The 24,296-nt window shown below is 42.1% G+C and overlaps 1 protein-coding gene across 6 annotated transcripts in view; it reads right to left on the minus strand.

Annotated features, from left to right (window-relative positions):
• rai14 (retinoic acid induced 14) overlaps positions 1–20,158 on the minus strand; it is a 51,363-nt gene extending 31,205 nt beyond the window's left edge. For 2 of the 6 annotated variants that reach the window (XM_037545664.1, XM_037545665.1), the window contains exons 1-2: positions 19,036–19,126; positions 18,833–18,904 (exon numbers count right to left, since the gene is read on the minus strand). In XM_037545664.1, coding sequence (XP_037401561.1) covers positions 18,833–18,904; positions 19,036–19,065 — 102 coding nt within the window. In that variant the 5' untranslated portion in view covers positions 19,066–19,126. Of the gene's footprint in view, positions 1–18,832; positions 18,905–19,035; positions 19,130–19,640; positions 19,849–20,028 lie in introns of those variants that run through there. The other 4 variants (XM_017713918.2, XM_017713910.1, XM_037545663.1 and 1 more) reach the window with 4 other exon arrangements.
• Between the last annotated feature and the right edge of the window lie 4,138 nt (positions 20,159–24,296).

Raw genomic sequence — 24,296 nt, forward strand, 5'->3', positions numbered from 1 at the left:
TGTACTATTCACATGAAGGAGGTATTATAAAATGTGAAAACAACTGATGCAAACAATGCAAGTTACATCACTGACACCACGCTGCTGTATGAAGCAGATGGAGGTATACCACATTACGCACATGCCAGGCTATGCTATGCTGTTGGCTAAACCAAGACTAAAGGCGTTCATTACCCCAAGAGACCAGCGGTTCCTTCTATGTGTCTCACATGTTCACTCCCTTAACAATAACATTGTTATTGTTAAATCAGACATTAAATCAGACTGTACCTGACAACCCAGCAGGAAACGAGTGATTACTGAAAGATGCCCGGCCATTCAGGCCAGGGGCTCCTGTAAGAGTTTTATACATTATATTTGTGATACACTGTTGAATATAATTCCTATAGCTTAGGAATAATTCCAACAAGTATTTCACCCATTTCTACCTCCTTTCTAAAAAACACTGGTATTGGTGCCTCCAGCAATGTCTAAGCATCGGTATGCGCGCCGATTCCGATACGGTATCGGCGCAACCCTTTCGCCGACCCTTATAGATACACTTAACATTCAGAAAAGCTTCTAAATCTATCACGATTGGATCCGTTTTCATCTGAGCATAAGGATGAGATCTGTGCTTAACAAAAATGCATTTGTGCAGAAAGAGTTCAAGTTGCCTACTGAGCCCAGGCCAAGTGGCTCAAGTACTCATTTGCCACAATATCTCATGTGAACCAGCTGCTTGGCTTTCAAACTAATAGCTTCTCATATTCAAAGGCTGAGGTAGCACACCTTGAGAAAAGGACTAGGCTCTGACCTCCCATCACACAAGTCTCTGTTCAGGTCTGGCACTGCTTAATGTGCTAACTGGAGTGTTCCATCTGCACATGACTGCAGCCAAACTCAATTCCAGGGATGACAATACATTTTATGTGAACTGGTGAGCACAAAAACACACCAACACCGGACTGGAGTGACTGAAGATAAGGACTTCTTGTTGTTGCTTGCTTCGTGATGAATGGCTTTGGGGGTAAAACATGGAACAAACCAGCCTAGTTCCTCTTAAATCAACATTATATTTTCTTGGTTCTGGGAAACAGAACAGCTTCCAACAACTGAATGAAGTACTACTGAGGACAGACAGCTGGAATGTTCCTCTTTAAGGCCAGTACATTATTAGCAACAGAATTAAGGAGACCTAGTAGACAACTGCCTCTTTCTTAAAGCTTAACATTTATATTACTTGTCACTGTAACTAAAATATGACAAAACGCGAAGTCTGTAATTTTCCTGTATTCCCTGTGATTTTACAGGCAGTAAGGATTTGCTGCTTGATTCTGAATCATATGGAGCAAGAGCCCACCACTGACTTGAACAAACACACCCACCAATCCAGCCTTGATACTTTTAGTCATAGCTGAGTTTCATATTAAGTTTGTTAGTGACTGATTTGGCAGATTCAGTTTCATTTATGCCAACAGGCTGTCTGTGGTCTACTTAAACCATATTGTCCTCACTGGAGTAAATCTAAAAACCAAAGCAAAGAACGTGACAAAAATGTATTTTGAGCTTAAAATATCTGTGGTTATGCACAATTCCAGCCTGTGGGATATTCCCATCCCAAGGAACCAAACTGTCAATGAGCATGGCTTCATCTTTAAGCAAGGATGAAGTTGGCTTCCTATTCACCAGCTTCTTGATCGAATGTTCGCTCCACCTTATAAATGCTACACCTTTTACAGGCACCAGAATGTAACCGCACCACCTGTACGTAGCCATGCTGTGCGATTTTATCCATGGTTTGACGATTAAAGCTGAGATCATCCTGCACTGAAAATTTAGTGAGCCAACAACTCTAATATACTTGGTGTTGTTGAGACTGAAAGCAAGCAGCTAATATAGGAGTGTTAAATACTAGCAAGCTCCAACTAACTAGCACAGCTAAACGAATAGTATGACAAAGAGGCTGATTTCACACAGAGGCTCATTTATGTTCCTGCCTGTGTGTATCTGAACTAGTTGCATCTGTGTGAGCCATCATGGTGCCTTGCTGTAAACCAGTAAATTAGAGCAGAGCTCAAATTATTCGTTAGCCTGCCAAAAAAGGGAAAACTGCTCGTTTCATTCTAGAGCCAAATCACAGGGTTGTAAATGGGAGTATAAAACCACATCTGTACCACATCAACCCCACCCCCCACCCCCATACTGAAGGTAAAAACCTTCAAAACCTTGTATCTCCAAAATGCCAACTTCACAGGAGAAGGAAAAAATACCTTACTTTTAATGTAAGTCAATGGAACAAGAAGGTTTTCCAAGTAATTCTGAGTCACTTCTGTTGGTCCATTCATCAAGATATCTACGCAAAATATAAGACCAAGGGCATTTTTAAATCGCCAAAAACTGAAAAATGACAAAAACGGAGACACAAAGTTTTGTTCCGACAGCAACGATATATATAAATTAATTCTATGGCACCTTTAAACACTGCAGTGTAGTGACATGTCCGGCTGCCACATGCTCATGATTTAGTGCCATGATTTGTCTCAGTGTTAACAAGCTGAAAAAAATCAAGTATAGTCTCTCTGCGCCACTGCAGCTATTACTGAGCTCTCCACCAAGGCACAGTAGCGACGCCCTCTACCCTGCCCCCTCCACGGAGACAGCCAAGTGGCCAGTGACCATTAATATACAAAAATCAGCATTCGACAAGATAAAAGATCAAAAAGAACATAGGCGTTTTTTCTGCTCTTCACAGTGGTCTTTCAAAGAGCACAGGGTATTACATTTAACTGGAAAAAAGAAGAAAAATGTCTTTAATACAAAGCGGCAAGCAAAGAAAATGCATAAACCTTGAACACTGCATATATTACACTAATGTACAACGTAATTACAGTTTATAGCACTATCCAACATGAATAAATATGATGGAAAAGGAATATTTGTCTTACAAGCCTCTTCCCAGCAATGCCATTCCCACTGGGTGAAAGTATGCTAAGGCTATAATCTCCCATAATCTCATTAATAGATTTTCAGCCATGTGGCATATCAATGGAAATCCAAGAAAACTAAAAATGGCAGGAAGGAAACCGAGAGGCAGAAATTGTGCACTCTGGATTACCTCGCAATGCTTCGTGCATGACTTGTGTCTCTAGAGTACAGCTATGCACAAAGGAGAATCCTACAGACCTGCTGGGGAGGCCTGGCAAAAGCCTTAGCCCAGATTTATGCTGGTCTGGGCAGACAAACAACAGCTGTTAAAACCACTCTGGCCCTTTGTCATGTTTTTACCCGTGGCGTTGATCAGGGCTTAAACTCTGCCGCTATGCCCCCCCATCCCCCATCTTTCCCTACTGCTACTCATACTACACAAAGTCCATGTAGAGTTCATGATGACCCAAAAAGCTCTGCAGAAAGCTCTATGTAAAGCTACTATGGTACCACATACTGGATCAACATTACATCATTGTCCTCAAGCACATATAACGTAATACACACTTCGTTATGTGATTAATACGGCTTTGGAAGGAATTTAACGCACCGTCACTTAGTCAAAGGCCCAATCCCATCTCTTCTTTTCACCCCTACCCTTGTTGTTGAGGGTCACCCTAACCCCTGGAACTGGAGTTACAAAGGGCTGTGTTTAAAATCTTGCCCTACGAAATGGGACGACACTCTAAATAAATAAATAAATAAAATAAAATAATAATAAAAAAATAAATAAAAAACAAACACGCAAATAAGTGGTAGGCGCAAGGGGTGAAATGGGATCAGGCCAAGATTAATGTCTGTTTAATGTCTTGCTCTGCAGTACTCAATAGTTTTCTGGAGAACTGTCATGTACTTCCACTGTAATGCACAGCAAATATTAGAGAGGCCTACAGAACTGGCTGGATTTCTGTGTAACTGGCTTCTAAAACGTGACTTTGTTCATTCAAGTTGTACATATTTAAAAAAAAACAGCCCTACTTAACAGAAAACACACGTTATTGTACCTTTACGGAGGAAACCGTTTAAACAATTAAGCTCATAGATGAGAAAAAAACATGAGCATTTATATTTAGTAACCACTGGAACCTTTATTGGCAGCAACCTGAAACCAGATGCCTTTTGTAGATTTTGGTTAGGAGGTATTTTGGCACATTTTTCTATGCAACCTTTCAGTTCATGTATATTTCTGGAATGCCTTACTTGAACTGCTTCAGATCAAACCACAGCATTTCAATGGGACTGAGGTCAAGACTGACTTGGCTATTCTAAAATATGCCTTTTCCTCTCTTGGAGAGGAACACGAGGACACGACTGACGTGGCAGCGTGATGCCATTCATACATACAGCTTTGGAACAGTACAGCAGGCCTATATGGGACACCATCACTACTTCCAACCATGTTTTAGAGCCACCTTTCTTCCTAATGGATAAAGTCAGTTACTTTGTACCATGTCAGCTTATTACAAAGATAATTCAGTAAAGAGCAGACTGCTTGGGTTTTCTCTTGATTTAGCAATCATTTTATGCCTGATCTACTGGAAAATGTACACATAGCTCTAATTATTCAGCTAGATTTGTTTGATGGTGGCTATAAATTGCAAAATTTGTTGCAAAATTTCCTTTGGGATCAATACAGCATCTCTATCTTGATGTTTTTAATCATGCGTTTTGTTTTCAGAAATGATTTCATTACATCATGTATTTATGGAAAACGGGCTCAACGCTTATTCTATAGATGCAGCAATGTTTCTCTGATGCATCTGGCAGGCCTTGCCACTCTTCACTCTAGGCTGTGAAGCCGCCAATTTGGGCGCTGAAATGAAAATCAAGATGTTTCACATCGTTCGTGAGACATGGCTGTAGTATGCGTGAAACAGGCATCAGTGAGCAGTAAAGCAGCCTCACACTACCTCCACCATGCTTCACAGTTGAGATAACATGTTGGTGCTGTTATAAAATAGATTTTAATGCTGTTGACCGTGAAAAGCTCAACTACTCCATCATTTTTGCAGAGCTCCCCGAAGAGCTATGGAGAATGTAGGTGGTCTTTAGCAAACCTGGAAAATCCAAACTTTGAGAGCTGTGGTTTGTTTTCTTCAGCTTTTCTTCTGAGGTACTCTAAAATCTAGCTAGGTCAAACCAGAAAGCAGACTGAAATCTGTTTTCCAGTTTTTTTTTTTTTATGTCCGGGTAAGTAAAACCACTCCTGAACAAACCGAAACACCTGACTGCAATTAGCCTTTTTTTCAAGGGCTCATTATCGTGGAGGTCCACATATTTTTTCCATAAATGATACTGATTGTTTAAACAATTTGTTCAGTAAAGATGGAGCAAGGTAAACTGTTGTGCGTGTTAAATTAGATTGTCTATTTTTCATTATAACTTCGACGAAAATTAGGTCACCTCTTAGAACAAATTCATGTAGAAACCTAGATCATTCCAAAGAGTTCACAAACCTTTTCCCACAACTGTATTTGAGTAAAAAGAGGGGCAAATAGTTGAGGTCCTGTGACAAAAGTGCAGTTATGGCTTTCTAGTATTTCCTAACGAGGACCATATGAATCATGTCTGAAAACAATGCATCTTTCCTCTGAAAAAACAAGAGAAACTGTTCAAACTATTCCAAAACACCAAGGAATTTACATTAGTTCGGGTAGATATGAAGATTAACAAACAAATGCCATCAGACTGATTTCAGGCAAGACTCCACAAGCATGGGTTACAAAAATAGAAACTATGCAGCAGACAGCTTAATCTAGCTTTGAACATCCATCATCACATTCCACCGTACTGACCCTCTCAAAAAGAATGCTAGGACGTTTTGTGAGCTTATACTTGGACTCCATCCATTCTCCTCCTAAGGCCATGCTCTAAAACCCTTTGATGGGCTTCACAGATGATTTGTCTTAGCAGTGAGCAGGAGCACTCAGGGAGATGTTGTACAGCACAGCGCTGAAGAGTGATGAGGATTGTTTTACAGGCAATGTGGTGCAGTCACAGAGACTGCATGGGTCACAACCAAACACCGAGTTCGTGCCTGTAAAGGCGAAGGAATGGAAGCTTACACTGGACTCCTTCTTTTGAAACCTGAGTACAGTCTGTACAGGTCGACCTTCCACACAGCTTACAAGATTTCCTTTTCACATAAAACAGCAAAACATACAGACTGATGGAAAAGGCTACTATATTTCAAAGCTGGATGTTTTTCCTTCAGTGCTTTTCATTTAAATGAGAAATTCCACAGTAAAGTCTAGTGGTGCACAATAATATTGAAGTCATATTGGTATCAGATATTAAAAGATTTGTCCGTTTTCAAAGAGCCATATTTTTACAACTGTGAGGCGTCTAGGAACCAATCACATACCATTTGAAACCGGGGCGGGGGGGGGGGGGGTGTCAGAGTTTATGACCGTCACTGGAAGGTGCCTCCCTTCAGTCTGCGAGGAGATGTGACCCCTGAGCAGAAAGTGTTTTGCATTCTCCACTTCAATAAGAATGAATGACAACTGTGCAACGTGATTTTCGTGGGCAGTGAACCTCCAGCTCAGTGCATTCAACGAGGGTTCCACAACACAATCTCCAAAATCACACCGAAAGAGCCGTGAGTGCAGCGACACTTGACATGCTCAATCGAGTATGGGATGAATTTGACTGTGGTGTTGATGTTGTCCGTACAGCTGGAGGAGGTTCATACTGAGCACTTATGAACTCAACATAAACTGATTTAAACCATTTACAGTTTACTGCATTGCTTACAAGTGAAATAAATCATTTTGAAAATTGGATGAATATCTCCCGCGACCCTGACGGAGAAGCGGCTTGGAAAATGGATGGATGGATGAATATCTTTGAATCACCCTGCATAACTTTTTAAATACAACAAGTTGCAAAACCAGATAACGTGCTTCGATTGAACTTTATTTACATTGCCAGTGAAGTTGTTTTAAAAGTCCCTGCAAGCAAGCCAGTTTGATGTATGACTTCTTTGCTTAGCTTTAGTTTCATTATCATTTCCTGTGCGCCAGCCTCCTTATCTCAGATCAACTGCCTGCACTATTACTTCATTCCTGGAGTTAGAAGCAGCACAGAGGGAGGCAGGGATGGCTGATTTATTTTCACATTTATCAAGACCGCCCTCACTAAATAAGCAAAGTACAACAGTTTCCAATGATATCATCTGGACATAACCTACCGCTGCGGTCAAGTAGTCATCAGTCTGACCAGTTTACAGCATGTATTAGGTCAGTGAGAAGATACAGGTGGAACTCTTCAACTTATCCGAGCTCTGCATCTTCCCACAACCACATGAGTTTAGAGTTGGTGATCTAGACAGCTGCATTAAGCAAGAGGATGTACTGTATAATCTGGAGCATACATAAACTCTAGAGCTGGGGGTTGAGGGGATGGGCGTGTTGGGATGGGCCCTTGTTAATCCCTCAGGGCTGGGCAGCCGTGACAGGGCTCACACACACACACACACACACACACACACTTCTCTCTGCAAAAAACCTGCTGTGCCCATTCTTATCCGCTTTACCATTCAGCTGCCAGATTCGTTTTGAATGGTTTCCAGGGTCTTTCAGTATAAAGGGGAATTCCATAAATTAAAAAAAAATGTTTTAGATCCCACTTGTCAAACACAAAGCCTACACGCCAAGCCAGGCCCATGACCGTCCTATTCGGTCGCAAAATTATTTAAATTTTCAATTCTTGTTAGCCCTTTTCACCTGGAGATACACTACAGTCCCCAGCATGCACTACAACAATGCGTGTTCTGACCCACTTCCCCCAACAACAACCTCTGGGCCAACAGATACATTTAAAAAAAAATAAATAAATGCCTGGTGCCAAGTTCAAGCAAACAAGCAGTTAAAAAATTAACTTAGAATTATTTTTCTATGCATATTCAATATATATTTTGCTGCTGCAGTTTTGGCATAATTTGAATAAAAAACTAAATATTAAGTAAAAATTAAATAACAGCTGGCCCACCGATTTGTTGAGATCTTGGAGTATGGCCCTTTCAGCGGTTGAGTTTGACACCCCCGGTTTAGATGATAAATTGTTGAAAGGCCTACATATATCTGATGTCTCCAGACGTCATGTTACTATAGTTCAAAGATGGGTGTTTGGCTTAAGCCACGTGCACCGGGTACACAAACTGAAAGCCAAAAATAGTACAAAACAGGCATGACATAAAAATGAAGAAAATGTGTGGGTTCACTGGGTGTTCAGGCGAGCAAATAAAACGATCAAATGGGTATTACTTGTGTTGTAGACGTTGTGACCTCTGGTTCCTCCCACTCTCACTATAATGAAGCCTGACAGTGTTTTTCTTACAATGCACTTTCACCAAATCACTCTAAATTACACTATATCCCAACAAATGAACTATAAAAAGGTTTTAAAAATCAGTGGAATATGACCGATTGGGTAAGAGGGGGGGGCAGAGATGTGATCTTTGACAGGTTAATATTTCTAATATTATTTTCAGTAAAATTATACTAACGTTGGCCGACATGCAAAAAAATTTACACACACCTGGCCCCGTCAATAGAAGCAGCTATTTACGACGCACGCATCACCCAGTTTGAGAGCGCGCCGGCATGTTTTTAAATGGTCAAGGCAAGGGTCTATTCCCTTTAAGGTCTAAGCAGCGAAAGGCAGTGCTTAGAAAGGGTGTCAATCTAGGACGAAGGATAGAGAGGAATTAGTGTCTAGCCGGTCTGCTGTGGCCTATCAGCAGGGGGGTTGGGGGGGGGGGGGTTCTTTGTAGCTGACACAGTGTACTCTTACAGGCATCCAAATTCAAGCCAAAGTATATACTAAAAGAGTGTTATTTGACTCTGCCATTTGAGGTTAACCTACACACAAGGCAGGAACTGTTTCTATATTCAGTTGTTCGGCTCACTCATTTCTTACAGATGAGGTAATCTCACTTCCACATGGAGTGAACTCGCAGCAAAACTTTCTGAACTTGGCATGAAAAACTACGTCTGCATTGTTATCATTTTAGTCTCTGTCCACTGATGTTCTCAGACTTGTTTGACCTAAGGGATGTAGCTATGGTTCAATCTGCCAGTTTAACACCTATAACTTAAGCATCTTGCTGTGCTGGGGAATGCTCACAGGCAAGAGGAGACTCGGGCAAGCCCACTACTTAATTGCTGCGGACATGACTGCGTTCCCAATGAGATCTGATGTGCATTCGGGTGGGTGTCTAGAAGAGACGCTATGAGGGCACAGGGCACAGTGGTAAGCACAGCAATATCCTAATTAATGCAGAATTTAATGACTAGGGCTCCAAATCCTATATTCAGCTGGCAATTAAGCTAAAGAGATAAAGTTTAACAGAGTTCAAGCCTGCAAGTAACAAGTTCCCCGTTAAACAATAACACCAACTCTTAACTCTAAAATAGAAGTTTCTCTACAAATATCACACATTCTGCAACCATAATCTACAATCACACAAACTTCAATAGCAGCTTCAGAAGGTAATATGTCTGAGCTAAACACTCCACTGGTCATGCCAGGCACAACACAGAAGCAGTATACCTAATACGCCCTCTAATCTTCTCATTAAATGCATCAATTTGTGCATTCATTTGTATAAGAATGCCTTCCAAGTTACTAAGCCTAAAAATATACAAACGCTCTAGCAGCTTGGATTAAAATCCAGAAAAAGAAAAAAAAAAAAATCTGTTCATGTTTAACTGCAGTCAGTGCAATATGAGTGTATGCATAACAATCTGCATTCAGGAACAGAACATGCATTCAGACACAGTGCATCCATCGCTATCTATTGGCCAAACATACCACACAGTAGCAGACGGTTTTTAGATGTTTGTTAAAATTCTTTAAGGTTTAAGCTGTGATAACCTTTATACTGGTATGCCACAAATCAGTAGATAACGCAACAAACATACACTGATAAATATGCTAACGTTAGTCCATGACGCCAAATGGCCAAGTCAGCAATATTTCAGTCACGTTTCAACTGAAAATGAAAGCGCAACGTTCCTTTAAACGCCTGACGTAATCAGCCATCGTTTACAGTTACAGCATTTAGCAGACGCTCTTATCCAGAGCGACTTTCTCTAGATAGACAAAGCGCTTCTTGTATCTTTCCTAGTTACCAACAGGTTAGAGAGAAAGACAGTCCTGAGCTCAGATACTGCTAGAAACAAGTCACTGTAGATACCGAGAGAGAGAGTAACAGAGTTCAGCACAGAACTCTGTGCAATACAATGCAACGCAACACAGTACAGTAAAGTAAACTACAACACACAGTACAACACAATGTACAAGTGCAGCATGATATATTGCAATCAATGCTTAATTCAGTGCTCATTTAAGTGCTGTATAAAGAGATGCGTCTTCAGTCTGTGTTTAAAGACAGCGAGACACTCTGCTGTACAGACAGCCAGTGGGAGTTCATTCCACCACCTGGGTGCCAGTACGGAGAACATTCTCGACGCTTGTCTTCCACACACCTTGTAGGACGGCGGGTCAAGCCGAGCGGTACGCGAAGCTCGTATGGCTCGTGATACAGTTCGAGATTTCACCATGGTCTAAGATAACATTTTTTGAAGCAGCAAACATAAGACGACATGAAAGCAACGGCTGGCGTCTTGAGGCTTTACCCTAGCATGGACACCAGACCCCTTGGCGAGCCTCTGTTTTGTGGATTCACTTCCCTCAGTAAGCCATGTAAGACAGCACTGTGGTCTTGGGGCCTGGACCTCACAACAAGCCGTAAAACAATTTTGCTGGTGAAACGCAGGAGAGTTGCGCAGCGGATACTATGGAAGTCGATACAAGCAATGAGGGATGAAAAAAAAAAACTACATATGGAAGAGTGTGGGTCTGTGGTGGATTTGATCTTAATAATAAATAACACCTCACATACAAAAAGAGGTTTACTTTAAAACAAAACATAACAGAAGGACAAACATCGTTTGAAACAGCTTCTTCCATTCAATTTGAAGATTCCAAATTCACAGCTAAATGAATAAGAGTCTGGGCTGTGCTGTCACTCTCCTACATTTCCTATGCCTGTCAGCTGCTGTCTCGCACCTGGTATGGAAGCATGAAAAACCACCGAGCAGAAGCTGAGGCTTTCAGACACTCTCTCAAATACCACAGCAAACACTATTTGGACACATGACCCACAAGAGAGTTCATGTACAGCAAAATAAACACTTCTCATATTTCTACCCAAACACACATTCTGGAAAGTCTCTGCATTTGAGATGTGTGCAGAAGACATCAGAGCTACACTTCTCACTTAATGGCCATTTCAGACATGCGAGTCAAGATCCAGCCCACAAAGACATATAATTCACCATATTTTAAAGTTCAAGTTTTAACTTCTCAAAAGCACCAGGCATGAGAAACTCCATCCTAAACCACTCTGTGCCAGAAGCTGAGACACTTGAAGAGGATCCACTTCAACAAGCTGCCAAACAGCAACAGATCTAACGACAGCTCTTCTCTTGTTGTAGTAACATATGCTTGATGCAAATGTAATGTGAAATTCACTTCAATAAAATTAGCAATACAAGCTCTACCTGGCGACTGTCTGCTCTCAAGTATTTACGTTGGCTTTCCTAATCTCCCATTTTGCCCAAGAATGAACATCTGGCCCTAAAAGAAATTCCTCAACAATTCCGGATTGACACAAAACCTAAAATACACTGGAGATCAAAATTAGAGAACAACACACAATTTCCTAAATGTCAAGGTCACTATGTAGTCCTATGTGAATTTATCCTAACAGGAGTTAAAGAGCAGTATTTCAAACATATTTCATGAGTCCCATACATTGTAAGGCACAGTATAAAAAACTTGAGAGGTATTTGAAAAAGAACACTGATCAAAATTAGAGAACACTTTCAGACACCTGCAAGTTGGTGGTGTTAATATGGCACCTGGTGCTAATTTCCTTAATTATCTGACAAACCCTATTTAACTGGCAGCCTACCTTTCCAGTTTTCACTGACTTTGTAAGATGGAAAGCTGTTCCAAAGTGACTGAAACCCTCCATCAGCAGGTTGTCAAGATGAAGGCCAAAGGGGGCCTATCAGCCATAGCAAGAGAAGTTGGTCGTTCCAAGTCTGTAATTTCCAGAAGACTATCTTTACAACACCACAAACTCATTCACGTCTCCCAAGAAGGCTGGTCATCCATGGAAGACAAATGTGAGAGAGGACAGGATAATGCGGAGAATCTCCATGGGCAATCGGTTCAACACTGCAGCTGGAATTGCTCGCCAGTTCAGCACTGAACAGGGTAAGGATCTATCTCGTCATACAGTGTCTCGACGTTTAAGAGCATTTGGACTGAAAGCCCACTCTGCAGTGACCAAACCTCTCATTAGCAGAAAGAATCAAAAGGCTAGATTAACCTTTGCTGAGGAGCATGTTGTGTGGACAGAGGAAACATGGTCCAGAGTTCACTTTAGTGATGAAAGCAAGTTTAATTTATTTGGGTCTGATGGGAAACATTATGTTCGTCGACAAACTCGGTCAGGGGACGGAGGGTGTCCGGTTTGGTGACGTCAAGGTCACATTGCTGCTGTTTGCAGATGATGTGGTCCTATTGGAGACATCAGGCCGTGAACTTCAGCTTTCGCTGGATCGGTTTGCAGCAGAGTGTGAAGCGGCCGGGATGAGGATCGGTACCTCTAAATCCGAGACCATGGTTCTCAGGCGGAAAAGGGTGGAGAGCCCTCTCTGGGTCTGGGATAAGCTCTTGCCTCAAGTGGAGGAGTTCAAGTATCTCGGGGTCTTGTTCACGAGTGATGGTACAAGGGAGCGGGAGATTGACAGGCGGATTGGTGCTGGGTCAGCAGTGATGCGGGCTCTTTACCGGTCTGTTGTGGTAAAGAAAGAGCTGAACCATAAGGCAAGGCTCTCGATTTACCGGTCGATCTACGTTCCCACCCTCACCTATGGTCATGAGCGAAAGAATAAGATCGCGAATACAAGCGGCCGAAATGAGTTTCCTCCGCAGGGTGTCTGGATTCTCCCTTAGAGATAGGGTGAGAAGTTCAGTCATCCTGGAGGGACTTGGAGTAGAGCCGCTGCTTCTTCACATCAAGAGGAGCCAGTTGAGGTGGTTCGGGCATCTGGTTAGGATGCCTCCTGGATGCCTCCCTCGTGAGGTGTCACAGGCAAGTCCACCAAGGAGGAGACCCCAGGGAAGACCCAGGACACGCTGGCGTGACTATATTGCCCAGCTGGCCTGGGAGCACCTCAGAATCCCCCCGGAGAGCTAGTGGAAGTGGCTGGGGAAAGGGAGGTCTGGGCCTCATTGCTTAAGATGCTGCCCCCGCGACCCGAACCCCAGAGAAGCGGAAGATGATGGATAGATGAATGGATAGATGGACAAACTGGGGAAAGACTGAATCCAAAGTGTGTAAAGAAGTCAGTGAAAGGTGGAGGAGGAAATGTCATGGTTTGGGGAATGTTTTCAGCAGCAGGAGTTGGGCCTCTCACACAGCTACACGGCAGAGTGAATGCAAGTGTGTATCAGAACCTTCAACAATACGTGGTTCCTTCCTTGCGTTTGTCACTCAATCAGCCAGCAATTTTCATGCATGACAAAGCCCCCTGTCACACAGCCAAACGGGTAAAGCAGTTCCTTGAAATTGAAAACATTGAAACAATGACATGGCCAGCTCACAGTCCTGATCTAAACCCAATAGAAAACTTCTGGAAAATCCTTGGCGACAAAGTTATGGCCAAGAAACCCCCTACAGTCACCGCACTGTGGAAGAAACTGCAAGAAGAGTGGACCAAAATCACAGCAGTGTGAGGGACTAGTGATGTCCTGTGGCCGCAGATGTGCTGAAGTCATTCAAAGCAAAGGCCTGTACACCTCCTACTGACTGTTGTAACCTTCAGAAAATTTTATTGTAATCTTTCTCTGTGCTACAGTCATTGCTGTTCTCTAATTTTGATCATTGTGTTTTTTGCAAAATAAAAGATTTTTAGTAAATAAAGTACTTTGGTTATTTTGTTAAACGCTGTTCTAGTGGCATGGTATACCCCCAACAAAAAAATCCTTCAAATGTTGACCAATGAAGATTGCATTATTTCTGAAAAAATCAAGTGTTCTTGAATTGTTCTCCAATTTTGATCTACAGTGTATAATCAAGAGGATATTTTCTTCTCTCTTGATCTTCATTATTCTTTTTCCAAAGTATGTCCTGGACCACACAGCACAAAAACTAGGCTTTTAACCGTCAATGCATGATAAGACAGCAAAGACAAACACTTTACCAAAGCAGACAAACAATGAAGGTTCAGTCATGGTATGCTTTTATACTGAGACCACAGCATTTGCTTTGTAAGACATATTTTACTCCATAGCTCCCAAGACGATTTACTAAGAAGCAGTTCAAATTTTGAACTTTGGCTGAAAATTCAGAACCAAAAAAGATGGTTTAAATTGTTTGTGTCTTTACTTCAAGTTCATAGGTCGTACTTTTAGAATCCCTACTTGAAAAACAGGACATCAGACGCAATGAGCAAAAGCAGATCAGAGATCCTCCAATCAGATCTCAGCTTGACATACATACACAGGTTTTGTAACACCACTATCTAGATAGTAGTGTGGTGGGTGGGTTTATTTCTAAACTTGTTAGATTGTTTCCCAGCAACCAAGCTGCTCCCACCGCTACACGAAAAAAAATCTGTTCCACACAATATGACTCCGCAGCTAAAGACTACAGATGAACCATTTTAACACAGTTTGCATAAAATCAACTTGTGTGAAACAAACAGTTATGGATGCAGATAGGTTGAGCAAACACACATAGTTCTTAAGTTTGGAATCACTGGTTATATTATTTAATAACCAGTCTAAAATTACACAATGCAAATGGTTAGAAACAAAAACTGCACACCAAAATGTGATGTTCACAATTTAAAGACTGAAGTTTTCAATAACATATTGTAATGATCTACAGAGATTTACAGAAATGTTCTACATAAAGCAACCAGTTTTTGTTTAACTAGGTATCTGATTAACAAGACTTGGTCACATTCTGAATGGTAATTTGAGTATAACTTTACTGTTGGTTCTATTTACAGCTTCCTACAAACTGTTTGAAACCTTCCATTTCATTTTATACATCTATTGGCAACAACATTTTCTTTGAAAAAAAACCTACGCTCACTGGCCACTTTATTATGTACATCAGTAAAATGTTGGGCCCCGTTTTGCCTTCAGAACTGCCTTAATTCTTCGTGGCACACTTTCAACAAGGTGTTGGAAACATTCCTCAGAGATTCTGGTTGGTTATTTGAGTTCCTGTTGCCTTTCTATCATCTCAAAGCAGTCCTCCCATTCTCCTCTGACTTCTCACATCAACAAGGCATTTTCGTCCACACAACTGCTGCTCACTGGATGTTTTCTCTTTTTCGGACCGTTCTCTGTAAACCCTAGAGATGGTTGTGTGTGAAAATCCCAGTAGATCAGCAGTTTCTGAAATACTCAGACCAGCCCGTCTGGCACCAACAACCACGCCACATTCAAAGTCAGTTAAATCCCCTTTCTTCCCCGTTCTGATGCTCGGTCTGCACTTCAGCAAGTTGTCTTGACCACCTCTACATGCCTAAATGCATTGAGTTGTGGCCGTGTGATCGGCTGATTAGCTATTTGTGTTAACAAGCAATTGAACTAATAAAGTGGCTGGTGAGTGTATGAATGGTTGGGTAGTGTGACGTCAGTGTTTACAAAGTGTTTACTGGTTACAAAGTTGAGAGTAAAGCAAAACAAGACCAGAGTTCATATCAAGCATTAGCAACATGAATGTATTGAATGATCCATTATCATGAGTCCACTACACGGTCAATTCTGTTACCTCTCAGCCCTGAACACGGTTTTACTATAATGACTGCTTAATCTGCATTTCAAATAAAAAGAAAAGCGCCTCTGGTAAAGCGCACTCTACTTACCCATTCAAGTACAACCTTTACAATAAGCCCGTTGTTTACCTCCCAATGTCAGCGGCTAAACACTAGATCGTGTGAGCTCATTTTTATTATTACAGCCTGGCATGGTGTTCAGACTGTGAGCCATTGTTTGCTGAATGCATGCTGTGACATTAACAGCTACAAAGAATTTATTCAAATAATAAAAAGACGTTTTGTCTTCTGCTGACAAAAAAGTCTAGAATGTAATAAAAATAACCATGTTAATATAGATTCCGATGCCTAGCTCAAAACCAAAAGGGGAAGGACACTCAATTTCGAAGCATCCTGGCCTGATAACATACCAACCACTCATACACTCTACTGTAGCCAGAGGGCACTGAGCATGCAAGCATCGCACTGCACAATTCAGCGTTTTCCCAGCTGACACATTCAACACATCAACTAATCATGAGCTGAGTCATGTGTACTAAAGCAGACAAAACCTGAACTGTTACACGCCTCCAGAACTGAAGCCAGGCATCTCTGATCTAGGCTCTGGGGCTGTCAGATATAAGGGTGGTCCATAAGGCAAAAATCTCAAGATCACTGAGGACATTTTTACAACGGAGGATATGCACCACTATATTTCATTTTTCTGAGGTTTATTAAATTGGAACCAACACAACGTAACAGTGCTGGCACATTTTTTAAACTGCCATCAAAAAAAAAAAGTTGTTTTTGCGTGGTATATTACATAATACCCAATTAAACAGGACTAATAATGCTATCTTTGTAATGAAACATATCTGGTGTTCTTGAAGTACACACGATATACTCAGAAAAGTGTACTCTGAATCTCAGCCAATGGGGGCAAAAACTGCCCCTTAAAAAGGCAGATAGATGATCAGAATTGAGCAATATCTCAATATTTTGTTTATCTGATGATGCATCAGTTGTCTGCTATGTTAATTTTGCATTTTTAAGCCTCTACAAATAAAAGTCTCAATAATCCACAAGGTTTTAGTCCCAATTTACATTTTAGAAATGCATGTCTCCACATTGACATGCATATCATTGCTGTCGGAAGAAAACCTTGTATCTCCATTTTTTCAGTTTTTGACATAATTTGAAAGTATCTGTTACTCTTTACATTGTTTGCAAATTTTATGATGAACAGCCTAAAGGAAATTGCCCAAAATGACACGAGAAAAATTCTGGTTCCATTGACTTACATTGAAAGTGAAGCATGTTTTTTCCTTCTCCTGTAAAGTTACTATTTTGGAAACACAAGGTTTTCTTCTGACAGCAGCGATATAAAAAAATATTAGCATTGACCCAGAGTGCCCTTTTGGTGCTCTCCAAAACTTAAACAAAATATTATTTCCAATTGTTATCAAATACATTATTGCTTGACTAGACTGTCTCAAGTAATGTGACGGTTTTTAAGTTCCAATTGCTCCTTTCACGCGTACAATGACTGTACCCTGGTGCTTTAACTCGTACAACGTCACAACGAACGGCACAATGGCACAATGGAAACACGTCATCTGTGACCACTCTGGCACAATCTTTGACCAAAGACAATGCGCACCGGAACCTAAACTCACTTTCAATGACTCCTCAACCACCACCAGTGTGCAAGCAAGTAAATAAATGGCTACAGAACAACAGACGTGGCAATTCTGGGTTCCTGACTCCACCTTTAACATTCAGTCGAAACACATTTTCCCTGACTGTAATGTTACGTAGAGCAGTTTATTGTGAACAACAGCCAGCATAAACATCCAAAGTGGCACGGTAACCACAGGCAAGCAGAAGCTTTTACCTGGTGCTGTGGTTTGATAATCACACACAGACTCTCACAACACTGTACACTTCGGCTAAGCCCAAACGACGATGCACTGGCATTTATGAGCATCTAAACAACTGCTTATAAACGCATTTATGCTCAGCCCAAGAAATTCCTCCGCGGCAGACCGGGAGTCGTGACCCTCCACTATGGTTTTTGAAATGTCTGCTGAATCACACACGGTGGCAGCCAGACACTTCCTCTTCAGATTTTTTCCCCTTTTAGGAGGGCAGAATTTCCCAACAGAGAAAAGTCACTCCCAGTCATGACTCAGTTGTGACTCAATCGTCCTACAGCAGGAGGCAGGTTCACAATTTTATAAGGACAGACACTGCATGACACACTGCAGCACTGAATTCAAGTTTGCTAATGAACATTTATCACAGCATATAAATATGCATGAATGTATTTTGAATTATATATGCAAGTATAGAAATATATGGGCAGCAATAAAGTGCCCACATTGTTAAAGCACTCCTAAAGGTCTAAAGTCTACAGACGGTTGAGATTCTAGGAAGGAAAACAAAACACAAAAAAAAAAAAAAAACGCACAATTAACCTGTGAGCATTAACACATTACTGGGAAATTACATCAAGTAATTTACATCAAGGCCAAATCTGAAACATGAACTGACTAGTTTTGTAACAAAAGGGGAAATCGCAGGTCCAACAATCAGGTACAGGACTAAAGCAATCAACGTCCCGGTGGCCTAAATTCGTAGGGTGAAGACTGCCTGGAATCAGCCTTCCCAACTAGAAAAGAGGACAAAACCACAAAATCAAAGGTTTCTTTCTAGTGAGCCAGAGGTGTAGGGATGTAGGATTTACTACTTTTAAGCATCACTCAAGCCAAACATGAGCAAAAACATGCATGTTCCACTGGGTTACACAAAGTTCACCCAACAGCAGCATCCCTGCAGGACTCCAAACAGAAAGAAAAACAAAGAGGCATGCAAATAAGGGCCGTTTGCGACGTACCATTACTTTGCTTAATTTAAAAAAGTCATAGCTTCATCTAGTTTCCACGTCCCCATACAAATAGCTGCACAAATACATCACATGAACTCCTCACACCCAACACTGATATACTTACATCACTCTTCCTGAACTTTGCTTTTAGGCTTTTCATGTTTTTCCATGCAGAATCCAACAGGTCCAGACAGATCTGAATAAAACCAAAGGTTCTGTTACATTTCACACACATACAAAACCACAGTCCTATTATAATCATAAAGAACTTTCATAAAGTGCAGGAAGTGGTTATTAATAACTGTCCCATAATAACCCAACACTGACTACTGCAGGGGGTAACAGGCCTTCGTCCATTGTTCATCAGCCAATGGAAGTGGGAGTCAAGTCTCCCACAATATCTGCACAGAAAGTCCATAACCGTCCACATAACGCGTTCCCATTCCCGCAATGTTGTGTTAACGTTACAGAATTGCCGTTTTATCAGTTTGCCATGTGGGGAAAGAGGGCAGAGCCAGAGAGAGGCGCTGGCACGGTTAGCCAGTTAGCACAAGTCATTGATATTCCGCGGACGCGACCTGCTGCCGCGGCTGAGCAGCGAACTTCAGCGGGAGAAGGGAAAGTTCAGCTCGGCCTTTCAGAGCAGGGCACTCGGCTAGCTCGGCCAACACCAACCGCTCAGATAAGAAAAGCAAACAACGGCTTTTCCCCCCCAACAGCACTCGTGAACGAGGATAAGACTGCACTCATACGGCCACAGGAACGGTGTCTGTGAATGTAAACAACATGAAAAGTCACGGTTTTCCCACTAAAGCGGCTTCCACGTCGTCGTCTAGGCAGAGCCGCTCCAAGTCCACAATCCACCCGGGAGACACAGGAGAGGAGCTCCGCTTCCACACTGTCCAACACTTCGCTTAACTACGTTCACTTACCCACTTTTCCCAGAAAGTTGAGCGGCAAGAAAGTTGAACGGAATGTTGCTTGTAGGGAGCAGTACAGCACTTCACATCGCGGGCGGCGGCTGTGCGGCTGCTCGACTGTGAAATGTTAGGGAATGCGCGACCGACAAAGCTAATTAAGACAGAAAGCGCTTGTACCGACAGCCTCGCTGTTCACCGACAAGACCCCATTCAGACAGCCGAGGTCCGACTCGTAAATGAGTCGGTTCTTTTAAACCGGAATCAGAACTGATTAATTTGTCCAACTGAATCGAACTCATTTTGCGGCCCGAACTAAAATCCCCGTAAAAAACTTCCAGAAGTCATCACATAAAACACCACATTGCGACATGTTTTCTCTTCGTATACAGCTTTCGCTTACTGTTTTCTTTGTGTAGCGCAGAGCCGGCCTCCAGAAAGACGAGTTTTGATTCCTTTCACGAGTGAAAAAAAGCGAGCATTAGACTCTCTCGCTCAAGGCCAGTGTATATGGGAACAAGATAAGAGCAAAGCGGACTAATTTCTGTGGCCCGAAACGAAAATGAATCGCTAAATCCGACGTTCGATTCACTGAAACGGACAGTTCGAAAGAATCGGTTCGGAAAACTGAATCAAACTTCCCACCGCTCTGAGCCTGATTGGACGCAGAGCGGAGGGAAAATGACATCACCTTCCATGTGATTACGAGCTCTTTTGGCAAGTCCCGCCTCCTGCGTTATTATTGGATAATAGTTCATACTCGCGAAGTACTCGCGAAGCTTGCTAGCCAATCCCAAGCCTGGAAGCGGGATTTGACGGATTACGGGTGGGCAAAACAATAGCGCTAACAGCAACTGATCTTATTCAAATGGGAAATAAAACTTCCCTTGCTTATTGCTGCTGTGCATATAACGTGTTTTTGCAGCACTGTTGTGCTTGAAAAAGAGGACTGAACTCGGCGAGCTTTTTAGCTGTGATCGCCCAGTTGGTGGACTGAGTGTTGAGAACTCGCTGCAGGCCTGCAGGACAGTAGAAACGCTAGCAGTGTTGGCAAAGGGCGCCGCAAGGTGGATGCAACCCACGAGTGCGATTAGGCTACTGCTGCTTGACTGCACACCCTGCTTAAAAAGACCGTTTGAACCATTGGGATTAAAAACCTGGTGGTTTTGCTTTCTAATGAGAGTTGCGCTAATGGTTACCCTTAGAGACCACTAGTTCCCTTTAGGCGACATTTAGATCCCATCAGGAAACCATCAAATGCGTCTGGCACGAATCAGTACTTTAGGCTGTGACATCAACATCAACCCATCAAGAAAACACAGAATACCGTTAGTGGCTACTGAACACCAGCTGAGACTTTTAATGATTTCTGTTATTGTTTTCATCAGGGGCATCCCGGTCAAAATGACCGAATCAGGGCAAAAATATCACACACACTTTCTCGATGGTGACTTCAGAAACTTTGTTGACACAGGTGTTCACATATAGCATCATCACACATGAGCATGTGGTCACCATGTCCAGTGCCAAGAGGCGGAACGAGAGGAATGAACCTACCTAGCTCTTTCTGGAGTGATTCATCATGATTCAGTAACTTTGGGATGAGCTGGAGTTGCCTTCGTAATCCAGAACTGATCATCCAACGTCAGTACCTGACCTGACTAAGGCTGTTCTGGCTGAATGCTATCAAAACTTCACAGCAATGTTCCAACAACAAGTGTAAAGCCTTCCCAGAAGATGAGAGGCCGTTACTGCAGCAAAGAAAGGACAGACTCCCTATTAATACACCTGAGTTTGGAAGAAACTTTGAATGGGCGTCTACAAGCCTTTGGCAGCATGTTTTATATCTAAGCGCTCAAAGACGTGCCTAGTCAGCACTAATTCTTCCTCATTGGTTTGGTGTGTCTAGCCCTAAAACCACACAGTGCTGGGATCCATCACTTTAGACAATGAAGTTCTATGATGGTGAAGGATCACTGTTGAATACCTTTGGGATGATTTGGGATGCCATTTGTGATCTGGAACTAATCATCCAACATCAGTACCTGACCTCACTAATGCTCTCGTAAAGAAATGCAATCATATATATACACAGCAATGTTCCAACATCCCAGAACAGTAGAGGCTGTTACTAAAGCAAAGGGGGACAAACTCTTCATTATTACCCCTGATTTCCTTTTCCTTCCATGTAACCTGCTTAAATAAAGGGATAAAATTCTATATAGCACTAGTAATCTAGGGGGCAGTCATGGGCTGGGGGTTAGGGATCTGGCCCTGTGACCGGAAGGTTGCCGGTTTGATCCCCAGGGCCAACAGCACATGACTGAGGTGTCCTTGAGCGAGACACCTAACCCCTCAACTGCTCCCCGGGCGCCGTGGATAGGGCTGCCCACCGCTCCGGGCAAGTGTGCTCACTGCCCCCTAGTGTGTGTGTTCACTAGTGTGTATGTGGTGTTTCACTTCACGGATGGTTTAAATGCGGAGGTGGAATTTCCCCGGTTGTGGGATTAAAAAAGTACCACTTACTTACTTAATCAACTGCTGTGTAACAATTTCTGAGAATGATCTCTTTTTGGTGATACAAATTGAACATTTTTCCATTTTCTATGAGTTGTCTTAGCGTCTTTATAGCATCACAACTGAAAAATAAGTGTGATGTTCACACATTTCATTGCCCCTCAACTGACAGCACTAAGTGTAGCGTAGACATTCGACATCATTTGTCTTTGCCTTGTCAAAATCAATCTCAGCATGTGTCCACTTTTGGCTGCTCCCTGAGCCTTCAACAGTAAATATGACACTTGAATCTTCCTTAGTATGCATTTGGAGTAGCAATACAGATGGAAATCTTCAATAATTCACAGGGTGGAGTTTAACGCTTCATAAAAGAGTGAGGTAAAACTCAGTGTCATTGGCAATAGCAGTAGAACTTTTAAATCCTTTAGTCTTTCATTGCCTCACACTGTGTTGTTCAACACTTCATTGCAACTAAAAAGAGCTTTGCTTCTTTCCACAATCCTTTCAGAGAAATACATGCCCCCGCAGCACTCTCTCAGTCTGTTAAACTTTATCTTTCTTATCAGAAGGGTAACATTAAAGAAAACATCACTTTGGAAATACCAGGCTTGTTGCCAAAGAAGAGTCAGTGCAGACAGAAATGTACGTGAATGAAGGCGTCAATAGTAGCCGAGTCGGCTATCTTCATTCCTCTATGTGACCATCAAGTAGGTGTGGCGGACCCTCTTATGTTCAAAGACATACACTTTTCTATTCATGCTGGATAAAAACATTTCAGCATAAACTGTGGGTCAGTATGTCTTTTGCCAGCACAACTTCGAACTATTTGTACCGTTCAGCAATTAAATGTTGATCTGTAGCACAATATGCAGCAATTAAATGTTGATTGCAACAAAGCATTCCACATATAACAATGCTGATGTATTTGAGGATGATTTTTATTTAGACGTTTCCATGTTGATTGCAGACTGAGTCAGAAGCATCGGTCCTGATGAAGCAGCAATGCAATTAAGGGATGAAATGCACCCTCTTTCCAGTAGATCTGAGAACAGCTGGAGGGACTAGAAGGACAACAAAAGACCCCACAGCTGTGACTTGCATCGCAAGCTCCAGTTAATCAAGCCCATTGCCTATATGGAGCATATTTTGAAGACGTATGGAAAATATCCCTCATATCTAGCGCTCTATCCTGGTGTCAAGTGAGGATAAAACCAAAGTACGCTATTCTTAAAATGTTGCAAGGACATAGACTACGACAGTCCAGCAGAGGCTTCTGTGAATGTGAATGCGTCGCGACTAATAGGTGGACGTAACGAAGGCAGTTTCTTCTTTAAAGCAAGCGCAGAGGAGCCGTTTCAAATGCTGCACTTGAGAGTCGGTACATAAATGCTGCACATAATATTCTGACTGAAGTAAGAATGTTCCTATTTATTTATTTATTTATCTACTTGTTTGTTTGTTTGTTTGAATGCTCCTGAATGTTTTTAGAACTAGACTTCCTTGGAAACCTCCGCTACATCCAGCAGTTTCAGTAAGCTTTCAGACTACAGAACTAATCACTGAGACTGTTGATGATACTGTTGATGATGATGTTGATCATGATGATGATGATGATGACTGATGATGATGAGGAGGAGAAGGAAGGGGAGGAGGATGATACTGATGTTTTTGTTCTTCAGGGCTCCTGTTTTATTGATAGCTTGTCAGGCAGACATACAGGCAGACAGTTAAACAGACAGACAGGCATGGGGGGAATAATTTTCTAAGAAAAATAAATGTGATCTCTATAAACACATGAAAAGAAACCGCAGTGTTTACGGACGGTGAATGCCTCGTGGAAGCCCTAGAGAGCAATTATGAGGCGCTGCGCTCATTTTAATTGCTGTCTATCCAGTAGGGGGTGGTACAGTCCTGTCATATCTGCTGTGGCATTTCAGATGTGCGCCTATGCTTCACAGTCTGAGACACGTCTCCAGCCTCGTCTTATCTACTTTGGAACGCTCTGATTTTAAGATAGCTTGATAACCCCCTGAGGGATTATTTTGGAAGCCATCCATCTTTATATTTCAGACCTGGCAAATACCATACGAACCTCAGGCAGGCCAATGGCAGTGTGATTGAATTGACACTGGAACTGCGCCTGCATGTAGGCTG

Source organism: Pygocentrus nattereri, chromosome 16 (assembly GCF_015220715.1).
Source record: "Pygocentrus nattereri isolate fPygNat1 chromosome 16, fPygNat1.pri, whole genome shotgun sequence".
Lineage (NCBI taxonomy): Eukaryota > Metazoa > Chordata > Actinopteri > Characiformes > Serrasalmidae > Pygocentrus > Pygocentrus nattereri.